Source organism: Phyllosticta capitalensis (genome assembly GCF_038381095.1).
Source record: "Phyllosticta capitalensis strain CBS 128856 chromosome Unknown BKA78scaffold_13, whole genome shotgun sequence".
Taxonomy (NCBI): Eukaryota; Fungi; Ascomycota; class Dothideomycetes; order Botryosphaeriales; family Phyllostictaceae; genus Phyllosticta; species Phyllosticta capitalensis.
Genome location: NW_027117451.1, coordinates 698,338 through 721,152, shown reverse-complemented (window position 1 = coordinate 721,152; position 22,815 = coordinate 698,338). Strand labels below are relative to the sequence as shown.

The window sequence follows — 22,815 nt, the reverse complement described above, 5'->3', positions numbered from 1 at the left end:
ACAGTCGTTGTCGACCAAGGACGCCAGAATTGTCGTCCAAGATCACACACATCACTCCTTACCCTTCAAATACTCTCCGTCCTCTTCTCCCGGCCTTTCTCTCCACAGCTTCAAAGCGACCTCTCTTCTCTCCAATCCTCTAGCTTTCTAAGCACGTGCCTCCGAATGTCCATCTTCGCTTCCTCTCAGGAGCCCACCACGCCAGTCGCACGCGTCGATTCCCTCATTCAAGATACCGCCATGGCCCCATTGCAGCAGCCGTGGCTGGTGCGGCCGCGTGGCGTGATGGGTCCTACTGACGACAAGGAGAAGGAAAACGTCAAGGACCCTGGCGCAGACGCTGCCGTGACCACTGTGGCGTGTGATGAGGATTCAGGTGAGTTTCCTAGCGCGCATCCGCCTTGGATGGCCCGTCCTCATATATTGCATAGCTCCAAGCTCCGTCGACACCACGGCCGAATCTTCAAGACGCTCTTCTTACGAGGCGAGATGCCCAGCCCGTCTCATGTCCATGTGCCCACCGTCCAACTATGGCACGGTGTTGGATGGCCAGCTCTACCGCAGTTCGTTTCCAAACGAGGACAACTTTGGCTTCCTCAAGACGCTCAAGTTGAAGAGCATCCTGTAATTCGAGACAATGACGAACGCCAAGATTCAATGCTGATCAATTGCAGTACCCTTGTTGATGGGGAGATCTCTGATCCCTTTGTCCGCTTCATGGAGACCAACAACATCAAGCACTATCGCGTCCAACTCCCAGCCAACAAGGGCAAAGTCTGCATGACGCAGGACCTCATGGTCCAAGCCTTGGGCGTTGCCTTGAATAAGGCCAATTACCCTCTGCTAATCCACTGCAACAAGGGCAAGGTACGTGTCTGTGGCATCCCTTCTCAAGGCTTGGCTAACATTTCCCAGCACCGCACTGGCTGTCTCGTTGCGTGCCTCGAAAAGACCTTGGGCAAGAAGATGAAGAAGATCAAGGAGACGTATCACACTTACGCTGATCCCAAAGCCCGCGAGCTGGACGAAGTCTTTATGGACGAATTCGACGAGCGTTCTGTCCTTTGGCTCGCACGTATGCAGGGCTTCATCGCAGACGACGAACCTCGGTCGGCTGCGTCCAGCCCTCTCAAGACGCAGAAGCAGATCGCATAGTCGAGATGCTCTCTACGAAAGACCCCCGCTAGATCCGCCATTTCATCATCCGCACCGTAGGCGGCAGCCACACACTACGGGCCCTCTCACGACATCTTGTAATATTCTGCTTCGCATGTTCAGGATTTCTTTCGGCGTTTACTTTTAACGGATCGGCAACGGCGGACCGCGCGTTTTCCCCTTCTCACTTGCTCGCATGGAAGGACGCGGGTGCTCGGGAGTCTCGAGGGAAGCAAAAAAAAAGGCGAAAGCAACCGGGCGGCGCTACACCACCCTTGCTTGCAGCCAGCCCGCGTCGCTCTGGACTCGGCCCGTCACACCACTCGAACCGGCACCCACGCCACCACAGATCAATAAACGCCTCGCGCATGCACGTGTGGTCGCGAAGACGGGCAAAACTCGCATCTTGGAGTCATTACAATTGGGAAATACGGAGTTGTTTGATTTTGCATCATTCCCTTTTTTTTTTCGAGGCGTTCACAGGTCGGTCGGCACTGGGCGGCGGCATTCATGGCATCAGTTCACCACGACGGACGGACGGACGGGAAAATGGCGCATCGGTCGGTTCATCAAAGGGACGGTTGCTGGTGTTTTTTCCAATTCCCTTTTCTATATCCCAAAGACGCCTGCTCGCTTCTCTGGCTGGTTGGCGCATCGGCGGCGTTCGTTTCGTCGAAACCTCGTCGTTTGTCGATGACAGCAGCCAGGAAATGCAAGCGTCTTGCTTCTTCTTTTCTCAAGGCGGGCGGCGTTCTCTTTTGGGCCTGTTCTTTTCCTTGCCAGAAAACAACCAGATTTGTGGTGGCCTCGCGGCCTCGGCTTGGATCTGTCCACCTTTTCTTTTACTCTGATTCCCCCTGCTGCAGTTGTTGGATTTTTCTCTTTTCTTCCCCCTTGGCCCTTGCGCATAGTCATCATCGCTGCTCATTCATACGAGAAGAGAAAGAGAAGAGAATTGGCAGAGGCTGGGAGACACGGCTCGTCTCGTTTTCTGGGCTTTGCAGCCTTGGTCGCGATGGGTAGGCAGTGAGTGGTACTTGCTGGCGGTATAGTAGAGGTTCAGAGCCACGTACTTGGCCGCTGGCTGATGCATCAATATCATTGTCGACCGTCAAAATTCCATCATCAACCATCAGTCATCAACCACATCAACATCGTCCTCTCGTCAATCATCTCATGCGTAGTCTCTCCTCCTACCTATCCTTTTCTCGTTCTCAAAGGCTTGATCCCCCTCTCCCTGCCTCCATTGTATGTACTTGAGCACTCGATGCGCGTATCAAACAAGCTTTTGCCCCGTTTCCTTCCCTCTTCTAAAAATACCAGTGGCAGGCGAGGAGGCTCCCGTTTGCTCGGCCGGCTGTCCGACCGGCCGCTGTCTACGCACACACTCGCTGAGCTGACGGGTCGCTGGCCTTGGACCCTTGTTGCTGGCGTCGGCCGTCAGGGCGGTCTTTGGGTGTCGCTTCTGACACGGCGACGAGAGGGGCGATTCTGGAGACTCGCCGTCGCCCGTCATGGCAGCAAGCGCCGTTCAACGACCATCACAGGCGCCTGTCTGCCGGTAGGGTGGGCCTTTTTTCCGCTCTGTTTCACACAAAGTCTCTCAATCTTTTAGGGGTCGAAACATCGACACCACCAACAAGATCGCACAACAACGGGCTCCTCCCCCTGCATCCATGTGCGCGCTTGGCCGCGGTGCCTGCATATCTGCCGCAAGCTGGAGCGCGCGGGTCCTGCGTCTAGAGAATCGGTCGGAGGCGTAGACGCGCGGCGGGCAGCCGTCTGTCTCTCTTCTATGAGTTGAGCGAGAGAGAGAGAGAGAGAGAGAGAGAGAGAGAGAGAGAGAGAGAGAGAGGGCTTCTCACACGCTACCAACACCTGTCTCGCTCCTCCTCCTCTCAGGCATCACTTGCACACCACACCATGCCCACACCAAACACACGTCACGACGTCGTTCGGTCCTCGCGCGCCGCCAGCCGCCGGCCGAGCGCAGCGCCACACCTACCTCCTCAGCCTCAGCCCCATCCATCCTCATCCTCCCGGATTTTGACTTTCCAATCCAAAAGGGTCCCCGCGGACGCGCGCTTCCTCCTCGGCCGACGACGGACGACGGACGACTGACGCAGCAGCGACAGGACGACAGGACGACAGGACGACGGGTCTGACTGACGTGTGGGGAGGCAGGCAGGCAGGCGGAAGAAAGAAGACGCGTTGGGTTGGTTGGTGACTGACTGACGTACGCGGACCGCGTCAGCGGGCTAGTCTGGGTTGGGGACATGTTGGAAGTAGAGAGAGGACGAGGAGGATGTGCAGCAAGAGCGAGCTGTGGCGGCAGCCACCCTGCCTCTATGCACGAGTACTTTCACGTTGCGTGTATGAGTACTCGCACTCCGTGTGAATGTGCCTGCGCGTTGTGTCCGGTCCCTGTGGCGTGGCGCATCCATCTCCCTACTTTTTCCATCTCCCCTTCCACCCCATCCCTATTTTTCCGCGCTGACTCCATGCGAGAACCCGGATTTCGTTGGTTCAGAAGGACGTCGCGTAGTTGAGCTAGCCCCCTACGACCTTAGTCCGCGGCCTTGGGTGGAAAAGAGTATGTAGGCGCCTGGTTGATTGGCCGGCTGCTGCGCCACAGCGACGCCGCTGACGCCGAAGGGGTCTGTTTGACGTCGGGCACTTTTTGGTTGACGGAAATTTTGTGAGAGGTGCGGCGGGTGGTGGGCGCTTTGTTTGGCGGTGCGGAGGTGGTTGGTTGATGGAGTGGTTGGGTTTGTGGTTGAGTTTGTGGATGTGTTGGTTGGAAGAGGTGATGCTGACCTGCAGTGTTGGTGGGCAGTGTTGCTTTGCTGCGTTGGCGCGTTGTGAAAGCCCGCGTTCTGCAGAGACTGACTAGGCCCTCTGAGCCTGAGGAAAAGAATGGGAGGGCTTCAGGCGAAGCAAACAGCACAGTCAGTTCCCAACCGGAAAAGGGTCGCAAGCTCCAAAGTAGCCCAGAACCAGCCACGTGGCTACGAAGTGACTTTCTTCTTTCGATGGACTCGCCCGCAGATCGCGGAGAGAACAGTGAACTGTAATTCCTACTGCTGCGAGAGCGAGGGTGTTTATATAGCCACCGCCCAATGCTCAGGTCGCGACGGTCGGCGTGTGTTCTCCGTTGCTGCCTCACCGGGAGTCACGAGAGACACTGATGTGGTGTCTTCTCATTGGTCTGGATATGGGCATGTGCATCGCAGCTGATTTTCCCTCGCCGCACTGATGCTTCCAGTCTTCTATAAAAGCGCACAGGATTCTGGACCTTCGACAGCAGTATGGAGGCCCAGCCAGAGATTCCTCGATCCTGGTTGATGACAATCACGGACAGAACGTTTCATGGCCCAAGATACTGGTTTGCGGTTCTGTCCGCTGAAGCCGATGTTTGCACACTTGGGGTTGTGGCTTTGCGTTTTGTGTTCGATTCTCCTCCTAAGTCCTTGGGGGTAATTGACGACTCTCTTTGAGAATCAGCTTCATTGAGCCATGACGCTGCGCTTTGACATCTGGTGCTGTAGATTGCGTCGCCACCACACTGGAGGGCCTCGATCATTCTTCTGTGGCTGTGGTGTGTGGGTTGAGACAGCTGCCGCAAAACAGCTCTGACGTCAACACCACGACAACAAAAACGAGCGCAAGACAGCAGCACATGGCATTGGTAGCCTCTCCACTCAACTCAGTCACTAAGCTAGTCACTGGGCAATCCTGCGAGCCATCCAACCCAACTTCCACCCTCACCCTCAATTTCCATCTTTATATTTTCAAAACGCGAGTCCTCTTTCACGAACCCCCGGGATGGCTCAGTTGTGATGCTACCCCGCCTACGCCTTGCAGGTGATCAACGAGCCAGTTCGGCTCCCGGGGGTCACGAGTTCGATTCCCCTACGGGGGAGTCGGATTAAATTCGACTTTCGGCAGAGATTAGGGGGCCCTGGCCCCTGAACTCTTTTGTCTTTTTTCTTTTTTGGCGCTGCTGCCCCTGCTGCGCTCTGCCCTTTCACTTCTCCTTGCCACTGTTTTCTTGACCTCTTTTGATGCATCCACACGAAGTCTTCACCATTATTCTTCTACAAGGAACACGCATCTTTTGCCAACATCATCTTGTCGTTTTGCCGCGACACTTCACTTTTCCACATCACACAATGTTGCACAATGATAAGGTGGCAACAGGTCGGGGATGGAATGACACCACAAAAGTAGATCATGAGTGTGGTGTGCTCGAATGCCGGACGCCAGAGAAGTGGGACGTACGTTGCGTTGTGCTTTAACTTGCTGTTCGGCGAAGTCAGGCTTGTTGACAAGAGCTTCTCTGCTCAAGATGTCGATAGCCTTTTATACTTTGCATCTGCCCTGTCCCTGAACCCGTGATCCCATCGCTGAAGTCATGAGGCACGCACGCATGGGTCGTCGACTCGCGACTTGCAGCCAAAGAGCAATTCTCGCGAAGGCGCTAATCTATTTCTGGATTGGTCGCCTTTCGGAAGGTATAAAGCTCACGCCATTGCCAGTGAGCTGGACTGCAACGTCAAGGCTTTCCACAGTGGCTCTAGAGATTCGTCAATGGATGACTTTGGACCTCACCTTGCGAGACTACCTGAAAAGCCGACTTCTCTTGTTTCTCGCCGACTGCTTCTTTTCCTCGAGCTCTTCGGTCTTTGGTTTCGTGCGCAGTGGCCATTACCAAGGGAAGCTTGAGTGAATCATCATCGCTGACAGTGTAAGTTGCCTTCAACGTCCCGTATTGGCGGTCCCTGCCAATCGTTCCTCATGCTTTTCCTGGAGCGCAAATCATAGACAAAGCGAAGAGCTAGAAACTAGAAGACGACTTCTCCGACAAACCGAGTGCAACTGTCAAAAGCTACCATGCCCAAAGCCGCAGTCTTGACTTGCGAAATACTCATGCAGTGTCAGTGCAGTCGAGGCGATGGTTGAAGCACTGCGCAGGGCTACGGCGACCTTTTGTACGCGGAACAGGTTCCACATGACTTTTACGTCGCCCGTTTACTGACTCCTATCAGCTCAAGTGCTTTGCCTATTGCATCGCGTGACTGTAGTCCGGAAATAGTCATGCTCGGCAGGTATAAAAGCTCCATCTACCATACTCTTTTTCGGGACCTTCAAGGAGGCCGCAGAGATGCAGATAGACCTCTTCATGATTGAAGCACTTGTGGGGTTTGTTTTGCTCTCTCACTGGAAGTCATTCACTGTGTTTTGGTTCCTGTGCCTTCTGTTCATCGGGCGCACTCCTTACTTTGTTTCTCTTCTTTCCCTGGCATCATCCAAATTCATCAACATTGAAAGGTGATGATGCAGGCCCCTTTCAGATGATTCTGCGACTTCCCTCGAACGCGTTTCCGCTCATCAAAAAAGCCATTGGGCGATGCAAGAAACCATCAGAGCGCGCAGTGCTTCTCTCTCTGTGGTGGATATTAAAAGTTTGCGCTTTCAAGATCTCAAGGCACCACTGACCAGCCCGGTAGAGGACACAGCCACTATTTATATGCGAAAGCGCCTTTAGAAACCGGTCAGCTGAGATTGCCGGCCAGTCATCCGCATGCCTTCCCGCTTCCCCATGACCCCTGGCTTATATTCACACTTTTCCCGAGGGTATATAAACTCTCTCTCCCCACCCGTCTTTACTATCTTTATACACCTTCGTGGGAAGCAAGATCGAGCGCTTGATCGAACGTGGGAACAGACCTTCACCTACCATACTGCCGCGCTTCTTGCTGCCCCGTTTTGCTTCCTTTCACTTACTTTCTCCATCTCATCCAATTTTAATCTGCACTATCCGAAAATGATGAACTTATTCAATGTGTAATCGCGTTGATATTTCCCTCCTTGTTCCAAGATTTCGACATGAACTGGGTGCAAGCGATCAGGTACTCAGATGCCAAAGCTCTTGACGCACCCACTAATCACGCGCGCATACACACGCTTGCAGTTCTTGAGGTAGCTACCCATGCGCACATGAGGAGTGATCAGTCACCCGCACGTTGACGCGTTTGCAGCCTCCCATGTGGTAGTCGCGTGCGCACAAGGAGTGCTCGTGACGCGCGCACAGTCCACATAGGATTTCGATATAAGGGTGGGTTGTGGCACCTTTCTTCTGTTTGAAAGTACGGACGGCGTCCCGACTTTGTTTCGACGACAAGTCAAGGCGAAGAAAGCCAGGCTTTTCAATTCCCCCACTGTGGGGTTTTTGGGAGGCTTTTGCTTTCAATTCACTGTTGTTTGTGGGATGGGTGGATTTGAGACGCTTGGGCAGACGAGACGTATGGCTGCTCCTTGTATGTACCGCTCCACTGAGACATAGCGCTGAGTAGGAACGATCCATTCAGTGGGATAATTCACCACATCAATTCCAAACGGCGCTGGAGGACGGCTCTTTGAGACGAATATTTGGACGGGAGGGACCGGGAGAGCTGACACAAGAAGTGAGCGGAGGCATGTTGAGTCGCAGATGCGAGAGCTTTCGGTGCTCGCGGAGTGGTTGCGATGGCTGGCGAGAGCGAAAGCAAGGGCGAAGGCGTTCGAGCTGGTTGGTGTTTCGGTGTCTCAGGCGAGCGAGGCAGAACTTGTCAGGTAGCTGGATGGACTTTGGAGGTACGCGGATTTTTGACAGCGCTGACAGTGTAGTGGAGATGCTTGCTTCGCGAGCACGAGGTGCAAATTGTCGAAGTAGTTGCGTTGACCGGAAAAGATTGGCGCTTGGTCAGGGGCAGCTGCTGGGGAACGAATCGCTCAGGGCTGATGCTGCAAGGCTTTGTCCGCGATAGCATGGTAGCAGGAGACCAACGGGAAGGTACCCGCGCTGTTCCAGACTCCTCTTTCCCGTTGGACATCGACCGCGGTTTTCTTTGTCCGCCGTTTCCCGCCCAGTCATCATCCACCAGCAAACGCTCACCTGCAGCCTATTGGAGTATTCCAACATTTTGACACGATGCAGCGATACAAACGCGTCGTATGATACACAGCTACCTCCTCCCAGCAGGCTTAGCATGCCGTCAGCGCCCCTTTCCCTGTCAGGCCCAGCGATTGGAAACAGGCTTCGCATGTGCCATCCTTGCCAGCCTGATCGGTTTGTATAAAACTTCATGTCCAGGCCACTTCACCACGCTTTTCCTCGTCATCGGAAACCAGGCGGCGGCGGAGCTCTACCAACAAATTGACAGACAGAGAAGTCTGACGAGAACGAGAAGAGCCCACTGCGGTGTCTGTCTCTCCCCCGGACCTTCATTGCTTCTCCCCCTCAGCGCCACTTGCTGCCCTCGCACTTTCTACCATCGTCCTCTTGCTTCGAAATTCAGATCATGCGCAACCAATGCTGATCTTTGCAGCCAGTCAGCACCCCAACTCTATGTAAGATTCATGCTGGCCATCGTGCCTTTCTATTGCTCCCCGCAGCTCTCTCGCTACTCATGAAGTCATTGACTGCCGCACTAGTCCAGCCACGGCAACCACCAGGGCCAAAGTCTTGAGTGATATTAACTTCCTCCAGAGTTCTGTTAGTCAAGATTCAATCGGCAGCTCCTTGGAACTTTTTACAAAAGGGGAGCGAGGTTCTTAATTTATACCGCATTGCGGCAGTCCGATGACTTCACAGCAGTCAGCATGTTTGATCAGTCAGAAGATATTGGTACGCTTGAGCAGGTGACTATCAAATGCCGTTAGTCAACCGCTCAGATGTTTTGGTATAAATTCGGAAAACAGCACCTGTCCTCTTCTCCCTCTTTCACAAACAGCAGCTCAGAAGATTCAAGAATCAAACAGTCTATACTGTGAAAGCAGAAGCACGACTCCTTGCACTGGCTGCGTCTGCCTTTGATTCACTTACCTTTTCTCTTTTGCATGCATCCCTTTTTCATCATCGTTTGTAGACGACGCCTGTCTTCAGTGACCCCTGAATGGCGCTAGCCAGTACGCTATGACTATTTGTCGCGTATTTACCCCTGAGATAGTCAAGACTTCCTTCTCTCCCACAACCAGCGACTGACTCAAGCAAAGTAGTATTCCATGGGCTCTTGCAGTGCGTGGTTTTATCTTCGGCCTGTTCCACACGGAAGTAAAATCTGTGTGCTGGAGCAGACAGTAAGCGCTCGAGTGTGCAGTGTTTGACACTTAAAGACTAAGAGAGAGCCTTAATTTATACTTCAGTCCACTGTCAACTGCTGTCCTGATCTCCGTTAGTCAGTGCGGTCACGAGGATATGTGACACTTTTTAAGAGTGTTTGACGGCCAGATATAAATCACTGCCACTCTGACGTCTCTGTTTCCCCCACCTGTCAGAACAAAAGAGAGTGCTTCGAGATTGAAAGACAGCGATTCACTGAGGAATCTACTAGCTCACTAAGTCACTGTGGTGGCCGTTCCCCGTCCGCTCACTTCTGCCTCATCCATTTTCCACTCCATAGCCTCCGGTACCTTCGGTTTCATGTCGCTTCATTATCGACCAACAACGCATCTCTCCACCAAACCCCTGGAAAAATTCTCAACTCTTCAGTTCCTCAACGGAACCCTTCAGCGTTGCTTCCTATTTTTCTCATGCTGTCTGCATTCTACGTACGCAAGCCTGGCCTTGAGAGTGGCCACCGCAGCACACAAAGTGGATTTCTCGGCTTCCTCCGTCACACGCACAAATTCGATGGTCGTGCTTCGTGAGAGATTAGGATGCCGAAGTACTTGCTTCCTTCGTCGATGGCAGAAGAAACTGAGCGGCGGGCTTATTTATACTGCAGTCCAGCAACTCATTAGCCTTTCAAAGCAGTCAGAATGGTTAGCGCAGTCATGCGGGCAGGCACTTGGACACAATCACCTGCTTTGCCTGCTCAACGGGTATAAAACTCCCATAACTTCAAGCCCTCTTTTCTCTCTTCAAGCTCCACCAGCGCACCTGAGCTTTGTGACAATTTTGAAGCAAAGGTCTAATTGTGGTGTCGCTGTCTTTTCTTCTACCCGCATAATCGACACTTTCCCTGTGGCGTTCCAGCTCTGTCGATGTCCAAATCTTAGTTCCAACTCCCACTGACAACCCACAAGACAATCACTGTCATCGCGTGAATTGGCTTGGCTCCTCCACTACGGAGCGATGAGGCAATTCATAATTGATCTATCATCGCTCCTGCAACCTCCTCGTATGCGCGCAAATGTTGCGTGAAAATAGAGTCGGTTGGAGCAAGAGCCACAACCAAAACAAGTCGATCGCCTTCAAGCGATTGCAGCACAAGTACCGAGGCGCCAGGTAATGACACGGCAATATACTAGCTGTGGACTAGCTTCGCTGCGAGAAGAAACTGGGAGACTTGTTGGTTTAAATACCCCAGCCCAGGAGCCCGCCTGGCCAGAAGCGCGCGTGTTCGGCCACCAAGTCCAATCACGAGGACAGACAGGCAATCAGTCAGTCTTGACACGTGCCTGAATCTCTGCCTTCTTGATCGGTTTCGTGGGTATAAAAGCTCGTCTACTCGACGATGTCTCTTCCCCTTCTGCAGTGCTCTCAGCGGAACACCCGAGTTGTCACGCGCGTGGAGAAGCTTCTACTGTGTTGGGTTCGTGACAAACTGCGATTCCATCGAACTTGTTTCTCTTTGGTTTTTTCTCGGTCCTTGCTGTGTCGCATCCACTGCGCTGCCCCTGACTGCCTGTATGTCGATCTGTCAGTCACTTCGTCATTTTGCGTTGATATCGCACTTCTTCACGACCCCTGAGAGACGTTGGAGTACAGCATTTTCCTACAGTGCCGTCTCTTACTTAGCATATTTCCATCGACATGTACGATTTCGGTCTTGGGTCCCTGAGCACGCAAAGCAGAAAACAAAACCGAGCCCAAAACCGAAGCAAGTCTTGGATGCCTTTTGGTCCGATTTGGGTCATCATAGTAGTCTTTCACCATCATGACTGAGGCGACAGTGACTTGTTAGGCATTCAAGAGCCAGGGGAGAGGGAGGTCTTTTATACCTATCCAGCACCAACCTGTCCAGTGATCTACCCACCAGCCAGCCAATCAGTCAGCCAGCACTTCCACACGTGCGCGCAGTCCCCTGACACTCACCTGCCCGCCTGCCACCTCTCCACCCGTCTCCCCCTTCATGCAGGTATAAAACCCCAACCAGTCTACCCATCCTTCCCCTTCCTCTCTCCACCCACGCAAGCTCTGTCGACGCCGACAGCGCAGAAAAAAACTAGTTGAATTACTGGTTGCTCTGCGTCTTTTGTTCACATCTCCTCGGTTCCCTGGAATAGCGTGTGACTGCGTCGCTCGCTGGCTCGCCCGCCATCCATTCACTCTCTCGGTTTTCGGCTGCCCACTAGACCTATATCTTTCCGCTATCAACAGCATCATCCACAAATGTCGCGTCCCTCCACTTTCAAACAATGGTGCAACACCACAACAAGGGGAAGCGAAAATTCCACACCCATAGACTCCGAAGCGCATGCTAAGTGTTCAAGCGGCTGGCGGCACTCACCCACCGGGCAAAGTAGTTCCTGGATCATGGAAGTCGCTCAGGACAAAGTACGCCAGAGATAGCTTGTTGTGGCCCCAGAAGAGTCGTCGACTCGCTTGCCCTCAGATTCAGGAAGGGGAAAGAGGGCTGGGTTTTATACCACGGCAATGTGGTTGCCTGCTGCTTGTCATTCAGTCATTTGTTCAGTGCACTGAGCGTGGTCATGTGGTAGCAGGCAGCCTTTGCACATGCTCACTTGATTCGCCGGTCTAGCTGGTTGCGGGCGTGCGGGTATAAAAGCCCTGGCTTTCCTGCCTTTGCGACTGACTCTTCTGCATCAACGCAGTCCCAGGTGTTGGCCAAACGGACGTGGCGCATCGGACACTGGGACACAAGACATATGCCTCGATGCGACTGTTTTGGGTCTGTCTTTCCTTTGAATTATCCAGCTTTCTGGACACTGCGTTTCTTCCGCCCCCTTGTTCGGCCATCGTCCGTCCACTGCTCACTTTGTTCTCATTGGTTTTCTGGCGCCGTCATCATGATCACTTACAAATGACGAGCCTCCTGACTTTTGAAGTGACGACGCTGCAAGGCTTTGATGGTGTGAGCAAATCAACAGTGCAGCTTGACGCTGCCCCCCTGAAGCTTACTCACTCGGAATGTACAAGTGTTGCCTCAACACCAGTGTTTGAAAAGCCGGCAAAGGCAACAGCCGAAGTACGCATTTGTATACAGTGGAGTTTCCACACAAGTGTGGACTTTTGCGATTTCACACACTCGAGGAAGTCGGGGCTTTGATGGTCAAGGAAAGGGGGTCAGAGGGAGAATCTTTTATAGAAGGGAGAAGCAGAGAAGCGCAGGTCAGTCAGGCGGTCAGGTGGTTGAGAAGTCAGTCAGTCACGAGAGCCTGAATCTCAAGTCATACGGCGAAAGGGAGATTGTGCATGTGCAGGGACAAGGCCAAGGGAATGGGTCAGTTGGTAAGTATTGTCGGATAATGTCGTGGATAGATTGAGTATATGTGGCAGCTGCGGCGACGCAATTTACAGGGTATAGATGAAATCTGGTCTGCGGCTTGTCAGCATGATTGGACAAAAAACTCGGGCAGAAACAAACAGGGAGAAGAAGAGCAAACATACCTCACATCCCCCAACATCTCAATCTCCTTCTCCGTCTTGCCCTGCACCCACACATCCCTGTCTCCCCTCTTCCTCTTCTCATTCTCCCACCGCAACGCCAAATGCGTCACAATACTGCCGCCCAACAACCAAAGCACCAAATACGCCAACACAACGCCGTGGCCCGTCAAATACCTCGGCTTATCCCTCGCCAGATAGATATTGCTGCTGACGACGCCATTCAAGTTGCCCCAGCCAATGACGAAGCCAATCGTGACGCCGCGCTTGTAGACGCCCTCGACGTTATTGCTGACCCAGCTGATGGTGTTGGGGACCGTGGGGTAGATGCCCAGGGCGCCGAGGAACGTGCCCGCGTACTTGACGCCGGGCTTCTCGCTGCCGAGCAGCATGGCGAAGCCGACGATGCCGAGCAGCGACACGCCCATGTTGCAGTAGCCGCGCATGCGCGTGCGGTCGGCCAGCCAGCCGACGAAGATGGTCAGGCACGCCGCCGCCGCGTACGGCGGCACGCTCAGCAGGTTGGCCTTGGTGCTCGTGTAGCCCATCTCGTTGATGATGGTGGGCAGGAAGAGCGAGAAGGCGTAGAGAGCGCCGTCCGCGCCCATGTAGATGACGGCGAAGAGCCACGTTTTCCAGTCGCGCACCGATGCCCAGAAGTAGCGCATTTGGAAGTTTTCGTGCTCGGCGCTCGATTGCTTGTCGGCTTTGAGGCGTGCGATCACGCGGGCGCGGTCGATTGGTGAGAGGAATTTGGCGTCATCCGGGAAGTCGTGGACGAGCCAGTAGCTGGCGATGCCGACGAGGATGGTCGCGAGACCTGCTTGTTTGTTAGTGAGTGGTTCGACACTGATTCCCTCTTCACGGACCTTCAAGCAGGAATATCCACGCCCACCTAGATGATCAATACCGTCAGCAAATGTCCAGAAAAGAGAGGGCAAGAGATAGGGCTGGAAGTTCCCCAGCCCCTTTCAAACCACGGAGCGCCTCGACTTACCCCGGCTTCCCACCAACACCCTTCATCTGCGCAATCGCAGCGGCAAGCAGCCCACCAAAGCTACCCGCCAGGGCCGCAGCACTGAAGAAGATGGCGGCACGAATGCCAAACTCGGCGCGCTTGTACCAGCACGAAAGATAGTAATTGACTCCGGGGAACAAGCCTGCCTCACACAAGCCCAAGAAGAATCGCGAGGCCATGAGCCCCTCATAGTTGTGCACGAGGCCCATGGTCGCCATGCAGATGCCCCACAGCACCATGATGATGGGGAGGAAGACGGAGGGGCGCAGCCGCTTGAGCAGGATGTTGGTGAGTGGCTCGAAGAGCGCGTAGGACACGAAGAAGATGGAGAGGGAGGCGTTGTACTGCCCTGCCGTCATGTTGAGGTCGTCTATCAGGCCGTCGATTTTGGCGTTGCCTGAGGAGCTGTTAGTCTCCTTTTTCTTCAACAGGTGCCGACTTGCATGACATACCGATATTGGTCCGATCGAGAAACGAGATGAGGTAGAGGAAGCATAGCTGGACCCATGTCAACAAAATCACTTCCAAATCTTTCAATGACCACCTTACCCAAGGAATCAGTTTCAAGTCCAGCTTCCACAGCAACTTGCGGTCCTACACAACACGTTAGGAAAAACTCCTATACCAACACATCTACAAACGGCTCAAGCAACGCACAATAGCGGCGCGCTCCTCATCACTCAATCCCGCATCCGGATCCTCGAGCGACGCGGTGCCGTCCTGACTGCTGGCAGCCTCGAGCGCAGCGCCAGGGCCGCCAGCCGCCTTTTCGTCATCGTAGGCGGTCGCCAGGTCCTGCGACGCCTTGGACCCCTCGCGTGGCACCGACATTTTGGGGTGGTGCAGAGCCTCAATGGCCAAGCGGGGCCGTTGGTGAGCGCGAAGCTTGATGCGTCGAAGCAAGAGACGTCCAAGGTTCTTGGGGGCACAAGATTTCCACGTGCGCGGAGCGGCTCGCTCGCTGGCTGGCTGACGTCAAGGACGCGGGAGCCGTTGGGCCGGGGCGATGGAGGCGACACAGTCAGCAAGAAGGCCAAACGGGGTGGCGCGATGAGGAAGAGGAGGAGAGCGGGAGCTAGAAGGACTAGGTCGGGAGAAGAAGAGAGGGAAAGAAATTAGAGGGACAATGTTGGTGAGGAGGAAAAGTGACTGATGAAAAGAAAAGGAACAATGATGCAGGGCGATCCAATGCGCCGGTCCTACCAGCCAGATATCTATGTATGCGCGAGATGCTGGCGGCGGGTGTTCCCCGCAGCAGTAGCATCGTCATCAACATCACAAATCAAACCTCCCTCTACCCACCACCATGACCAGGGCACTTTGCTCCCCCACGACGCACGCCCACGCAGGCACCGCTGATCCACTCCTCTTTCAAAGAGGACCCGGAGCAGAATGGGCCAAGGCAAGCCCCAAGGGCCTTATCGCCGCAATGCGCGCGGTTGTGACAGCGGCCGGGCGCCACGCTCCTTGCTACAAGTATCGGTACCCTTTGAACAGCATCTCCAGCAGCGTTGGTTGCTTACGCCCGTCTGACACATTTGCTTGGCCTCCGCCGTCCATGCCGAGCGCTGGGCTGGGCGCGGACAAAGCGACGCATGCCTGGCTCGGTCTGATGCTTGACTGGACGCTTGACTGGGCGGCTGCGAGTCATTGTTGGCGTTTTCTCTTCCTTCCATCTCCCCGCAAAGCAGTTACCAGCGCGGAAGAATGGAGCGAGGAGGAGGCCTTGGCCGGGCCCTTCAATTGTCTGGGGCGGCCGCGCGCGGGGTAACGTGAAAGGGTTTCGGCGGCGGTAGTGGTCACGAGGCGAGGTGACTGACCCGGAATGGAAGAAAGGAGTAGAAAGGCGGCTGAATGGAGGGTTGAAGTGGCCGACTCGACTCGACGCGACTGCAGTTGAGACATGTCTGCTGTCCGTTTGTTGTCTGTCGTCTGTGAAAACCATATCAAAACTGGAGTTGGTCCCATCGGAACCCAGTCGAAATAAACAGCCTCCGTCTCATTCAACAGCTCGCACACCCTCAATTGAACAAGGCGAGACGCGAAATGCACCCTAGGCGCATGTAGTGCATCTGTCGCAGACAAGTCGACGTAGATGTGAGAGACCCACACGACCGGGCATGCAGTTGCGGAGCGGGAGCGGGGTAGAGTTGCCCCACCACAACAACCTCAGCTCTCCCTGCGCGACCCTTGTCGTGAGACTCGTTCTCAGAGCTACTGGAGCCGACATGCCGACCGACGCCGGAGTTAAGCTTTCTGTGCCGGCGACGGGGGGGCGGTCCGTTAGGTTGGGTTCCGCTATCTTTGGAAGTTTCTGGTTGGGCTGTCCCTGTCTGAACAACTTGATGCGGTTGGTTAGCTAGTGTCGTCCATCTGAAGTCATTGACGCGTTGCTCGTCACACTTCACAGATAATGCTGAGGAGGGCGTCGCGGTCTTGGTGATAGGAGATGTAGATGGCCGGAGAGGGAAGGTCTGAGTCGGCTGGTCGGCACGCACGTACTGCAAAGGGAGAGAGGCGGATGTCATGGAATGTGCGAAAGGCTGTTAGTTCGGGTACTCGTTGGCGCCTGTTGACTTGATAAGCATCATCAAGTTGCGGAAGGAAGTTACGCAGACTGATCAAACAAAGTGACTTCCTCCAGCGATAAGAATAGTACAAGGCACACAGAAAATAACTAAAGATCAAATGAAGAGGTAGAGGAACAGTCTTCGGACGCTTTTTGTTTGAGAAAGACGCTTGACCATACACATGCGCATAGACCAACGAAGGAACCGACATCGCGGATCCCGTCGCGTACCCTGGCCATCATCAGGTGATGGTCTTGCTACCATCAGGCTGTTCAGTGCGTACATATCTAGTCGCATCTCGCACCCGTCATTGTAAGTCCGCCTCCCTTCCGCTTCTTTTCTCCCTGCTTGTCCAACGCACCTGTCAACGCGCTAAACGAGCCAACAATCGCAAAGATGTCATTTTCGCGTCTGTCCAGAAGAAGCGTGGGATTTCTTGGGTGATGAATATATACAGGGCAAGAAGAAACCAGTTTGACAGCCGTTGAGATGCATTGATAAGATGCTGCTGCTGCTGCCGCCGCGTTTGCATGCATGATGCGACGCTTGCTTTGCTCGGGGAAAAAAGTAGGATCTTTGGGTCAAGGAAACTCTCATCACACGTGCCGCACGAAACCACGACCGGATTGGTCTCGTTTCGTCTCTCCTCTACTAGGTATTTATGCACCACTGTCCCCATTTTTTGTGCTTTCCGTTCTGAGGCCCCCTTCCTCTCACTCAATGGGAGGAACCTCCACACCGCACCTCAAATGCCTTCGAGCTGCAATCATGTTTTTTCGCATCTTCGAGTCTTTTCTTGCTCGTCCAAGCCAGGAAGGGAGGGAAACGCAAGCATGTAGGTATACAACTCGGCCGTTAATCAGTAAAGCAGTGAGACGGTCGTCTGCCCAAGGCAAAAGCCGTCATCTGAATCGCGCCTAGTCGCGCGGCTCAATGAGGTCGGGAATCTGCTCGGGCTTTGCCTTGCCCTCGAGAATATCTACACAAGTCAGCGCCCAGCCGCAAAAGAGCTAGGAAAGATCAAGACGTACCATAGACGGCGGTGAAGAGGGGGAACTCGTCGACCATGCCCTCGTTCTTGAGGAACGAATGCACCTCGTAGGCCGTGCTGGTTCCCTGCAGCTTCTGGCCATTCAGCTCCGCCTGCTCGACCTCGTACACGCTCTGGCCACGCTCAATGGCCATTTTTGCGCAGCGAAAGTTGCGGCCGCCCATGCAGCTCGTGACCACGTCGGCCATGCCACAGCTCTCCTCGGTAAAGGTCTCGGGCTTGGCCGTCTCGCCAAAGAAGCACCGGCCAAACTTGACCATCTCGAGCAGACCCACACGCATCACGGCCGCCTTGGCGTTGTCGCCCCAGCCCAGACCGTCGGTGAAGCCCGCCGCCAGCGCGACGACGTTTTTGAGCGCTCCGCCGAGAGACACACCTGCGACATCCGACACCATGCGCACATGGAAGTAGGGGCGATGGAAGAGCTTCTTGACGTTCTCGTGGCTGAGCGGCGGGTAGTCGATGGGTAGGGCAGACAGCTTTGCGCTGCGGCGGCCGGGCTCCTTGGACGGGCTGATGAGGTCGACCTGAGAATCCCGGGGCGACTCGGTAGGCGAGGGCCCGCGCGAGTCGATCGGCGGCGGGTCGTAGGCCACAGTCGTCTCCGAGTACTTGCCTTGGGCGATTTCGGTTGCAATGTTGGCGCCCGACAGCGCACCGCAGTAAATGCCAAGCTGGTGGCCAATGGCCTCGCAAAACAGACGGATGCCCTTGTCCGACACGTCGACGCCCTTGATGCACGAGATGCCGCGAGCATAGGGCATGATCTTGCCCTTGAGGCGGTCGCAGATGCGGCCGATGAACTGGTGAGGAATGACAAAGACTAGCACGGAGCTGTCCTGGACGGCATCTTCGAGGCTCGGGTTTCCGACGACATTGTCCGGCAGCGCAATGTTGGGCAGGTACTTGATGTTTTCGTGCAGCGTGTTGACCAGCTCCGACAGCTTCTGCGGGCCCTGGCACAAGGGACTCTTGGGGTCGTAGTGACGGCTCTTGGGGTCAATCGTCACCTCCTCCTCGTACACCCACATCTGGACCGTCTCCTCAAACAGCGAGGGGTGGGACCTGACATTCTCGGCGACAATCTTGGCCATTGTGGTGCCCCTGTGAAGCCCAAGTCAGATTTGCCAGCTCAGTCGCCATCGCGAGGTGTTACCAGTTGCCTGAGCCCACAATCGTCACCTTGTGCTTCTTGGAGGCGGCGCTGAGAGTCGCCATGGTTGGTCGATTGTTGAGGAAGATGAAGGAGGTCGAGGGTCGGCAGGAGAAGCGGGCGCAGGCGTAGCGAGGGGTGTGGAAGAGTTTGGGCAGACAGCGCAGGGTCGTCAACATAAGGTGGCCCTTGGTGTCGTGTGCGTGGCGGAGCTAAAAACGTTGAAGAGAGACCAAGGCGTGGAAACGGTTGAACGAGTGACGTCGAATCCCTGGTTTTCGCTTATCGATTAGATTGCGGGCAGCACGTGAACAGAGAAAGCCGACCGAGGAGAAGGGTAAAAGGTGGGAGCTCCATGGGACAAGTCTTGGCTGCGAAAAAGTGCTGCAGGGGACTGCCCGTCGGCGGCCAATCCCATTGGGGGATCTGCGCGAGGCCTCCTGGGGTGTCGCGATGCGCAAAGTCATCTTGGGTGAGGATCTTCGACTGCAAAGCTTCATCGGCCGATACTTTGGGCCCGCTGCCGAGACGCTAGACTTCTTATCTCCATGCCGCGTTGGCGTCGTGCCGCGTCGACCCTCAAGGTCGCGCAAGAGCGCCTGTCATTTCGTGTCGCATCACACCAAGAAAAGAAAAGACGACGACTCATCAACCGCAAAAACCAAGAATTGATTCGAATCGCTTGAAACGCATCCTTGAAACACCCCCAATTGCCCGTCACTCATTAGCTACGTGTAATAACACTCGTGATGAAAAAACTCCAGCCCTTAGAGCATGTTTGAGGCGCTCCCAACCCAATTTCTCGCCACCCCAGCCGCGCTTCCCGTCTTACAGAGCGAGACCGAAGAGCGCCAGGAGACCGGCGACGAGCGAGACGGAGCCGTAGTTTGTGCCAAAGTTGACCACGGCCGCAGCAGAGCTGGACGCAGCAGCAGTCGTCGAAGCAGTGCTCGCAGTGCCCGAAGAGGTAGGGGTGCCCGTGGCCGAAGCGACGGCGCTGCTGGAAGAAGTCTCGGCCTGCGAAGTGACATTCTTGCTGCCGCAGACGACCGACTGGCAGACGGCCTGGCACGTGGCGTCGTCGGGGTGGGCGGCCGTGCACTCGCCGACGGCGTACTGGCACTCGAGAGAAGGAAGAGTCTGAGAAAAGTCGGAGATGTTGAGGTTCGGGATGGCAGGGTTGCAGGTGCAGTTGTACGTGAGGGTTTCCTGTTGGAGAAGCGGTCAATACGAGTGCGGCACAGTCGTCGGTTCAACTACGCACAATGTCGCAGGTGTTGTTGGCCGTGCTGCCACCGCAAAGAGTGGGGCAAGACTGCTGCTGGGCGCGGCACCAGGTGTTTCTGGTCGAAGAGTCGACCGAAGAAGCTTCAACCGTGGACGAGGCCTGGCAAGTAGCCGAGCCGGTGCTGCTTTGAGCGAGAGCGAGGCCAGCAAAGGCCGAGACGGCGGCAAAGACGGTGGAGAAGCGCATTTTGGCGAGCAATTGAAGCGACTGGAGTAGCGCGCGGGAGGTTGTAGAGTTGAGGAGGAAGAAGAGGAGGAGAGGTGCGATTAAAGATTGCAAGGGTTGGCGCTCGCACAGGGAACAAGGACTGAAGGGCGGATGTCGAGAGGAGGAGAGGAGAGGAGACGGACGGGGGAGGGCAGCAGTTTAAAATGAGTTTCGGGTGAAGAGGTGAAATGGGCCGGCAGCATCGTAGTCGCAGGCCAGAAGGAGCTAGGTTGGTGCACCAGCCATACAGCGAGATAGGAAGCCGCGCAAACGGGCCCAGCTTACCTTACCGTCTGGCTGTCTCCCACCTGATCTGTTCTTGTTGTTGACCAGGAGCTTCCACCACTTGATGCCGCCTACGCGCCCGCGGCTCGGCTCGACTGGCTGTCGTCGCCACTGGTGCTGGCCGTTTTCAATTCTCCCGCCGCCATCCATGTTCCTCGTTCCCTGCACTCCAGCTCTCTTCTCCTCCCTGCCACCCTCGCCAGACGCGTCCGCGGTCCACGCCAGCCCTTGCAGCGCACAACCTCTCGACGATCAGAGCGAGGGGGTGTGAAGGTGCTCAAACTCTTCCTCTGGCTGTCTCAGCCTAGCCCAGGCTGCGTCCGAAATGCAGCCGTCATGCCGTCGCCGTGGGTCGATGCGTTTGGTCTTGATGCGACCGTTTACTAGCCCAAACGCCCTGTTCCAATAGCGCCAGCAAAACATTTCATGCGAACCGACCTGCCCAAGCTCAAGGCTACTTTCAATTATTCAACGGCCTCCTAACGCGTCACCCCGCTAGGCCCGGCAGAAGTCGATGGAAAAAAAAAAACCAGCTGGAATGCGCACGCCCCAGCCTCTCTGCGAGCCGATCAAGGCCTTCTTGCTCCTAACGGTTAGCTCGCACACGCATTGACCGCGTCTCTGCCGAGCGGCACGCGTTTCCAACCATCGCCAGCCAACCGGCGATAAACCACTCCTCTCTTCTCCAGGGGGAGGCGAACCGGATCTTAAACCCGGCATCAACGCACAAGCGACAACGTCTGTGTCCACATCGAACCATTGACGACACCCAGTTACCCCTAACACGGACTGCGAGCCCCTTGATAAAAAATATTGAAGGCTCTCAATGTTTCCTTGGAGACCGTGCAGTACCACAAACAGTATGCCATATCCGGCACTCGGCACCTGCCCAGTCACACGAAGCCAACCGAGTTGGTGGTGGCCGCAGCCTGCACAACGACGAGTCGGCGTCCGTATCTGCTCCACCATCCATGTTTTGCAGATTCTCAGACAAGGCAGGAGACTAAGCCCTACAGTATGCATGTAGGTCATCCTCTGCCCTACCGATTCCCCCACACCAAGCCTTTTCCATCCTGGGGCCGATCTGCTTCTTGGCCGATGGCGTGCTTGCTCATCTGGTTCCATTCGCTCTGGCTGTGGTGGGGGTTCTGATATTTGTGGGTGAGAGCCGCCGCTTTTGTGCGTGGTCAACGAGTCAACCTTCAGGATTGAATCCTTCGAACCCTCTTGACGATTTTTCGCATCGTCACGACTTCCTGGGCTGGAGAGTGATGGAGTGATGATGTTTTTGCAGTCTCCCCACAGAGGAAGTTGCTTAAAAATCTGCCCAATCGCACCGAATGTAGCCCTTTCTCTTAAAGTCTTTCTTTCTTTTGACCTGTTCCTGGTCTGGTTGCGATGGTGTGCGCCTCGAGAGCTGTTTCTCTGTCTCCGCTCAGAAACAGCAGTTTCCCAAAGAACATTCGATGCAGCAAGCTCCGCAGCTCTCGTTTACGCAATTGTCGTTCACAGAATGATGCACACTGCCTTGGCTCGGAGCAATACACCGAGGTTAAGAATTTCAACACTTCGAGAGCCCAGCGCCAAGGACTACGTTGACCGCTGAGCTTTCAGTACCATCCCACGAGAGCTGCGATAATATCACGGTCACTCAATTGTACCTTTCTCTCGCTGACAATGGCTTAGTAACCCCGACTCACCATTACACTCAATCCGGACGATCTTCAGACCGGCCCAACCACTCCTCGATATTCCAGAGTTCCGCCAAGACCTTCCAAAAAATGGAACACGCTCATAGATGGAGACGGCTGTCTTATCAGTTTTATATCACCCCAACATTTCCATCTCCATTTTCTGTGCGAAAGTCCCGGGTCGTCCGGAAGTCGTCCGAGGTTCCTTCCGGATGACTACCCAAGTCACGATCCATGTCGTCAGGCAAGCGACGCATCCGCGTTCCGTGCTGGGCAGAGCATTATGACCAGGCGCTCGGATCGCGATAGTCTTGCCTTCCGAAGACCTCTGCACTTTGGGCGCATGAGAACCGGTCGATTTGTCCGTTGAACGGGTCGTCAACATGGATTTCCAGAAGAGCGCATCCTTCCTGGTACTTATAGCTCGAAATGCCAAGACGCACGAAAGACGGGTCTCGCCTTTTCCCTAGCAACTGCCGTGAAGCGAGACCTTACTGGTGCCATCTATTGGTCCTCTCGGAGTTGCAATGCAGCATGGTCCGAAAAGGGCTCGGCGGAGCGTCTGCGAAACGGAGGACCGTCCTCCCGTCCCGAGCCGTTCCGTCACCCGCGCGTCACTGCTAGCCAGCCACCTACCTATCCATCGAACAAGCACCCCATCTCCGACTCGGCGACCAAAAGTCCCAACACGTGGTCCTTCGGACAATCGAAATCGGCCTTGGCTTATGCTTCTCGTGGTCGACGGTGAAGAGCAATTACGAGGCTGTTCTGCAGAAATATGAG

The 22,815-nt window shown here is 55.0% G+C and overlaps 7 protein-coding genes across 7 annotated transcripts; 3 read left to right on the top strand and 4 right to left on the bottom strand.

The window, feature by feature from the left end:
- Positions 1-484: 484 nt before the first annotated feature.
- On the top strand, positions 485-1,050 carry BKA78DRAFT_226425 (protein-tyrosine phosphatase; the record flags this gene model as incomplete). Its single annotated transcript, XM_066883685.1, has 3 exons — positions 485-624; positions 675-867; positions 916-1,050. Coding segments are annotated over 3 exons (468 nt in total), but the record flags the coding sequence as incomplete, so codon positions are not given.
- Positions 1,051-1,410: 360 nt separating this feature from the next.
- Positions 1,411-2,893, top strand: BKA78DRAFT_61198 (uncharacterized protein). The gene is made up of 2 exons (XM_066893462.1): positions 1,411-2,167; positions 2,211-2,893. Exons 1-2 carry the CDS (start codon positions 1,666-1,668, stop codon positions 2,768-2,770), a joined length of 1,062 nt encoding a protein of 353 aa, XP_066738631.1. The 5' UTR covers positions 1,411-1,665; the 3' UTR covers positions 2,771-2,893.
- A 9,610-nt stretch (positions 2,894-12,503) lies between these two features.
- Positions 12,504-14,635, bottom strand: BKA78DRAFT_274990 (major facilitator superfamily domain-containing protein). The gene is made up of 7 exons (XM_066885555.1): positions 14,445-14,635; positions 14,337-14,381; positions 14,240-14,285; positions 13,767-14,184; positions 13,639-13,664; positions 12,773-13,592; positions 12,504-12,701 (listed from the first exon to the last, which is right to left on the bottom strand). The coding sequence occupies exons 1-7, from the start codon at positions 14,616-14,618 to the stop codon at positions 12,677-12,679; spliced, it is 1,554 nt and encodes a 517-aa protein (XP_066738630.1). The 5' UTR covers positions 14,619-14,635; the 3' UTR covers positions 12,504-12,676.
- Positions 14,636-14,979: 344 nt separating this feature from the next.
- BKA78DRAFT_61085 (uncharacterized protein) lies at positions 14,980-15,732 on the top strand. Its single transcript, XM_066893460.1, has one exon. The coding sequence runs from the start codon at positions 15,094-15,096 to the stop codon at positions 15,556-15,558; it is 465 nt and encodes a 154-aa protein (XP_066738629.1). The 5' UTR covers positions 14,980-15,093; the 3' UTR covers positions 15,559-15,732.
- A 76-nt stretch (positions 15,733-15,808) lies between these two features.
- BKA78DRAFT_363426 (uncharacterized protein) lies at positions 15,809-16,470 on the bottom strand (the record flags this gene model as incomplete). The annotated part of the gene is made up of 1 exon (XM_066892481.1): positions 15,809-16,470. The coding sequence occupies exon 1, from the start codon at positions 16,313-16,315 to the stop codon at positions 15,809-15,811; it is 507 nt and encodes a 168-aa protein (XP_066738628.1). The 5' UTR covers positions 16,316-16,470.
- Positions 16,471-17,274: 804 nt separating this feature from the next.
- On the bottom strand, positions 17,275-18,626 carry BKA78DRAFT_259308 (glycerol-3-phosphate dehydrogenase-like protein; the record flags this gene model as incomplete). Its single annotated transcript, XM_066885358.1, has 3 exons — positions 17,275-17,336; positions 17,389-18,512; positions 18,565-18,626. The coding sequence occupies 3 exons, from the start codon at positions 18,624-18,626 to the stop codon at positions 17,275-17,277; spliced, it is 1,248 nt and encodes a 415-aa protein (XP_066738627.1).
- Positions 18,627-19,389: 763 nt separating this feature from the next.
- BKA78DRAFT_357556 (uncharacterized protein) lies at positions 19,390-20,035 on the bottom strand (the record flags this gene model as incomplete). Its single annotated transcript, XM_066892238.1, has 2 exons — positions 19,390-19,770; positions 19,826-20,035. The coding sequence occupies 2 exons, from the start codon at positions 20,033-20,035 to the stop codon at positions 19,390-19,392; spliced, it is 591 nt and encodes a 196-aa protein (XP_066738626.1).
- Between the last annotated feature and the right edge of the window lie 2,780 nt (positions 20,036-22,815).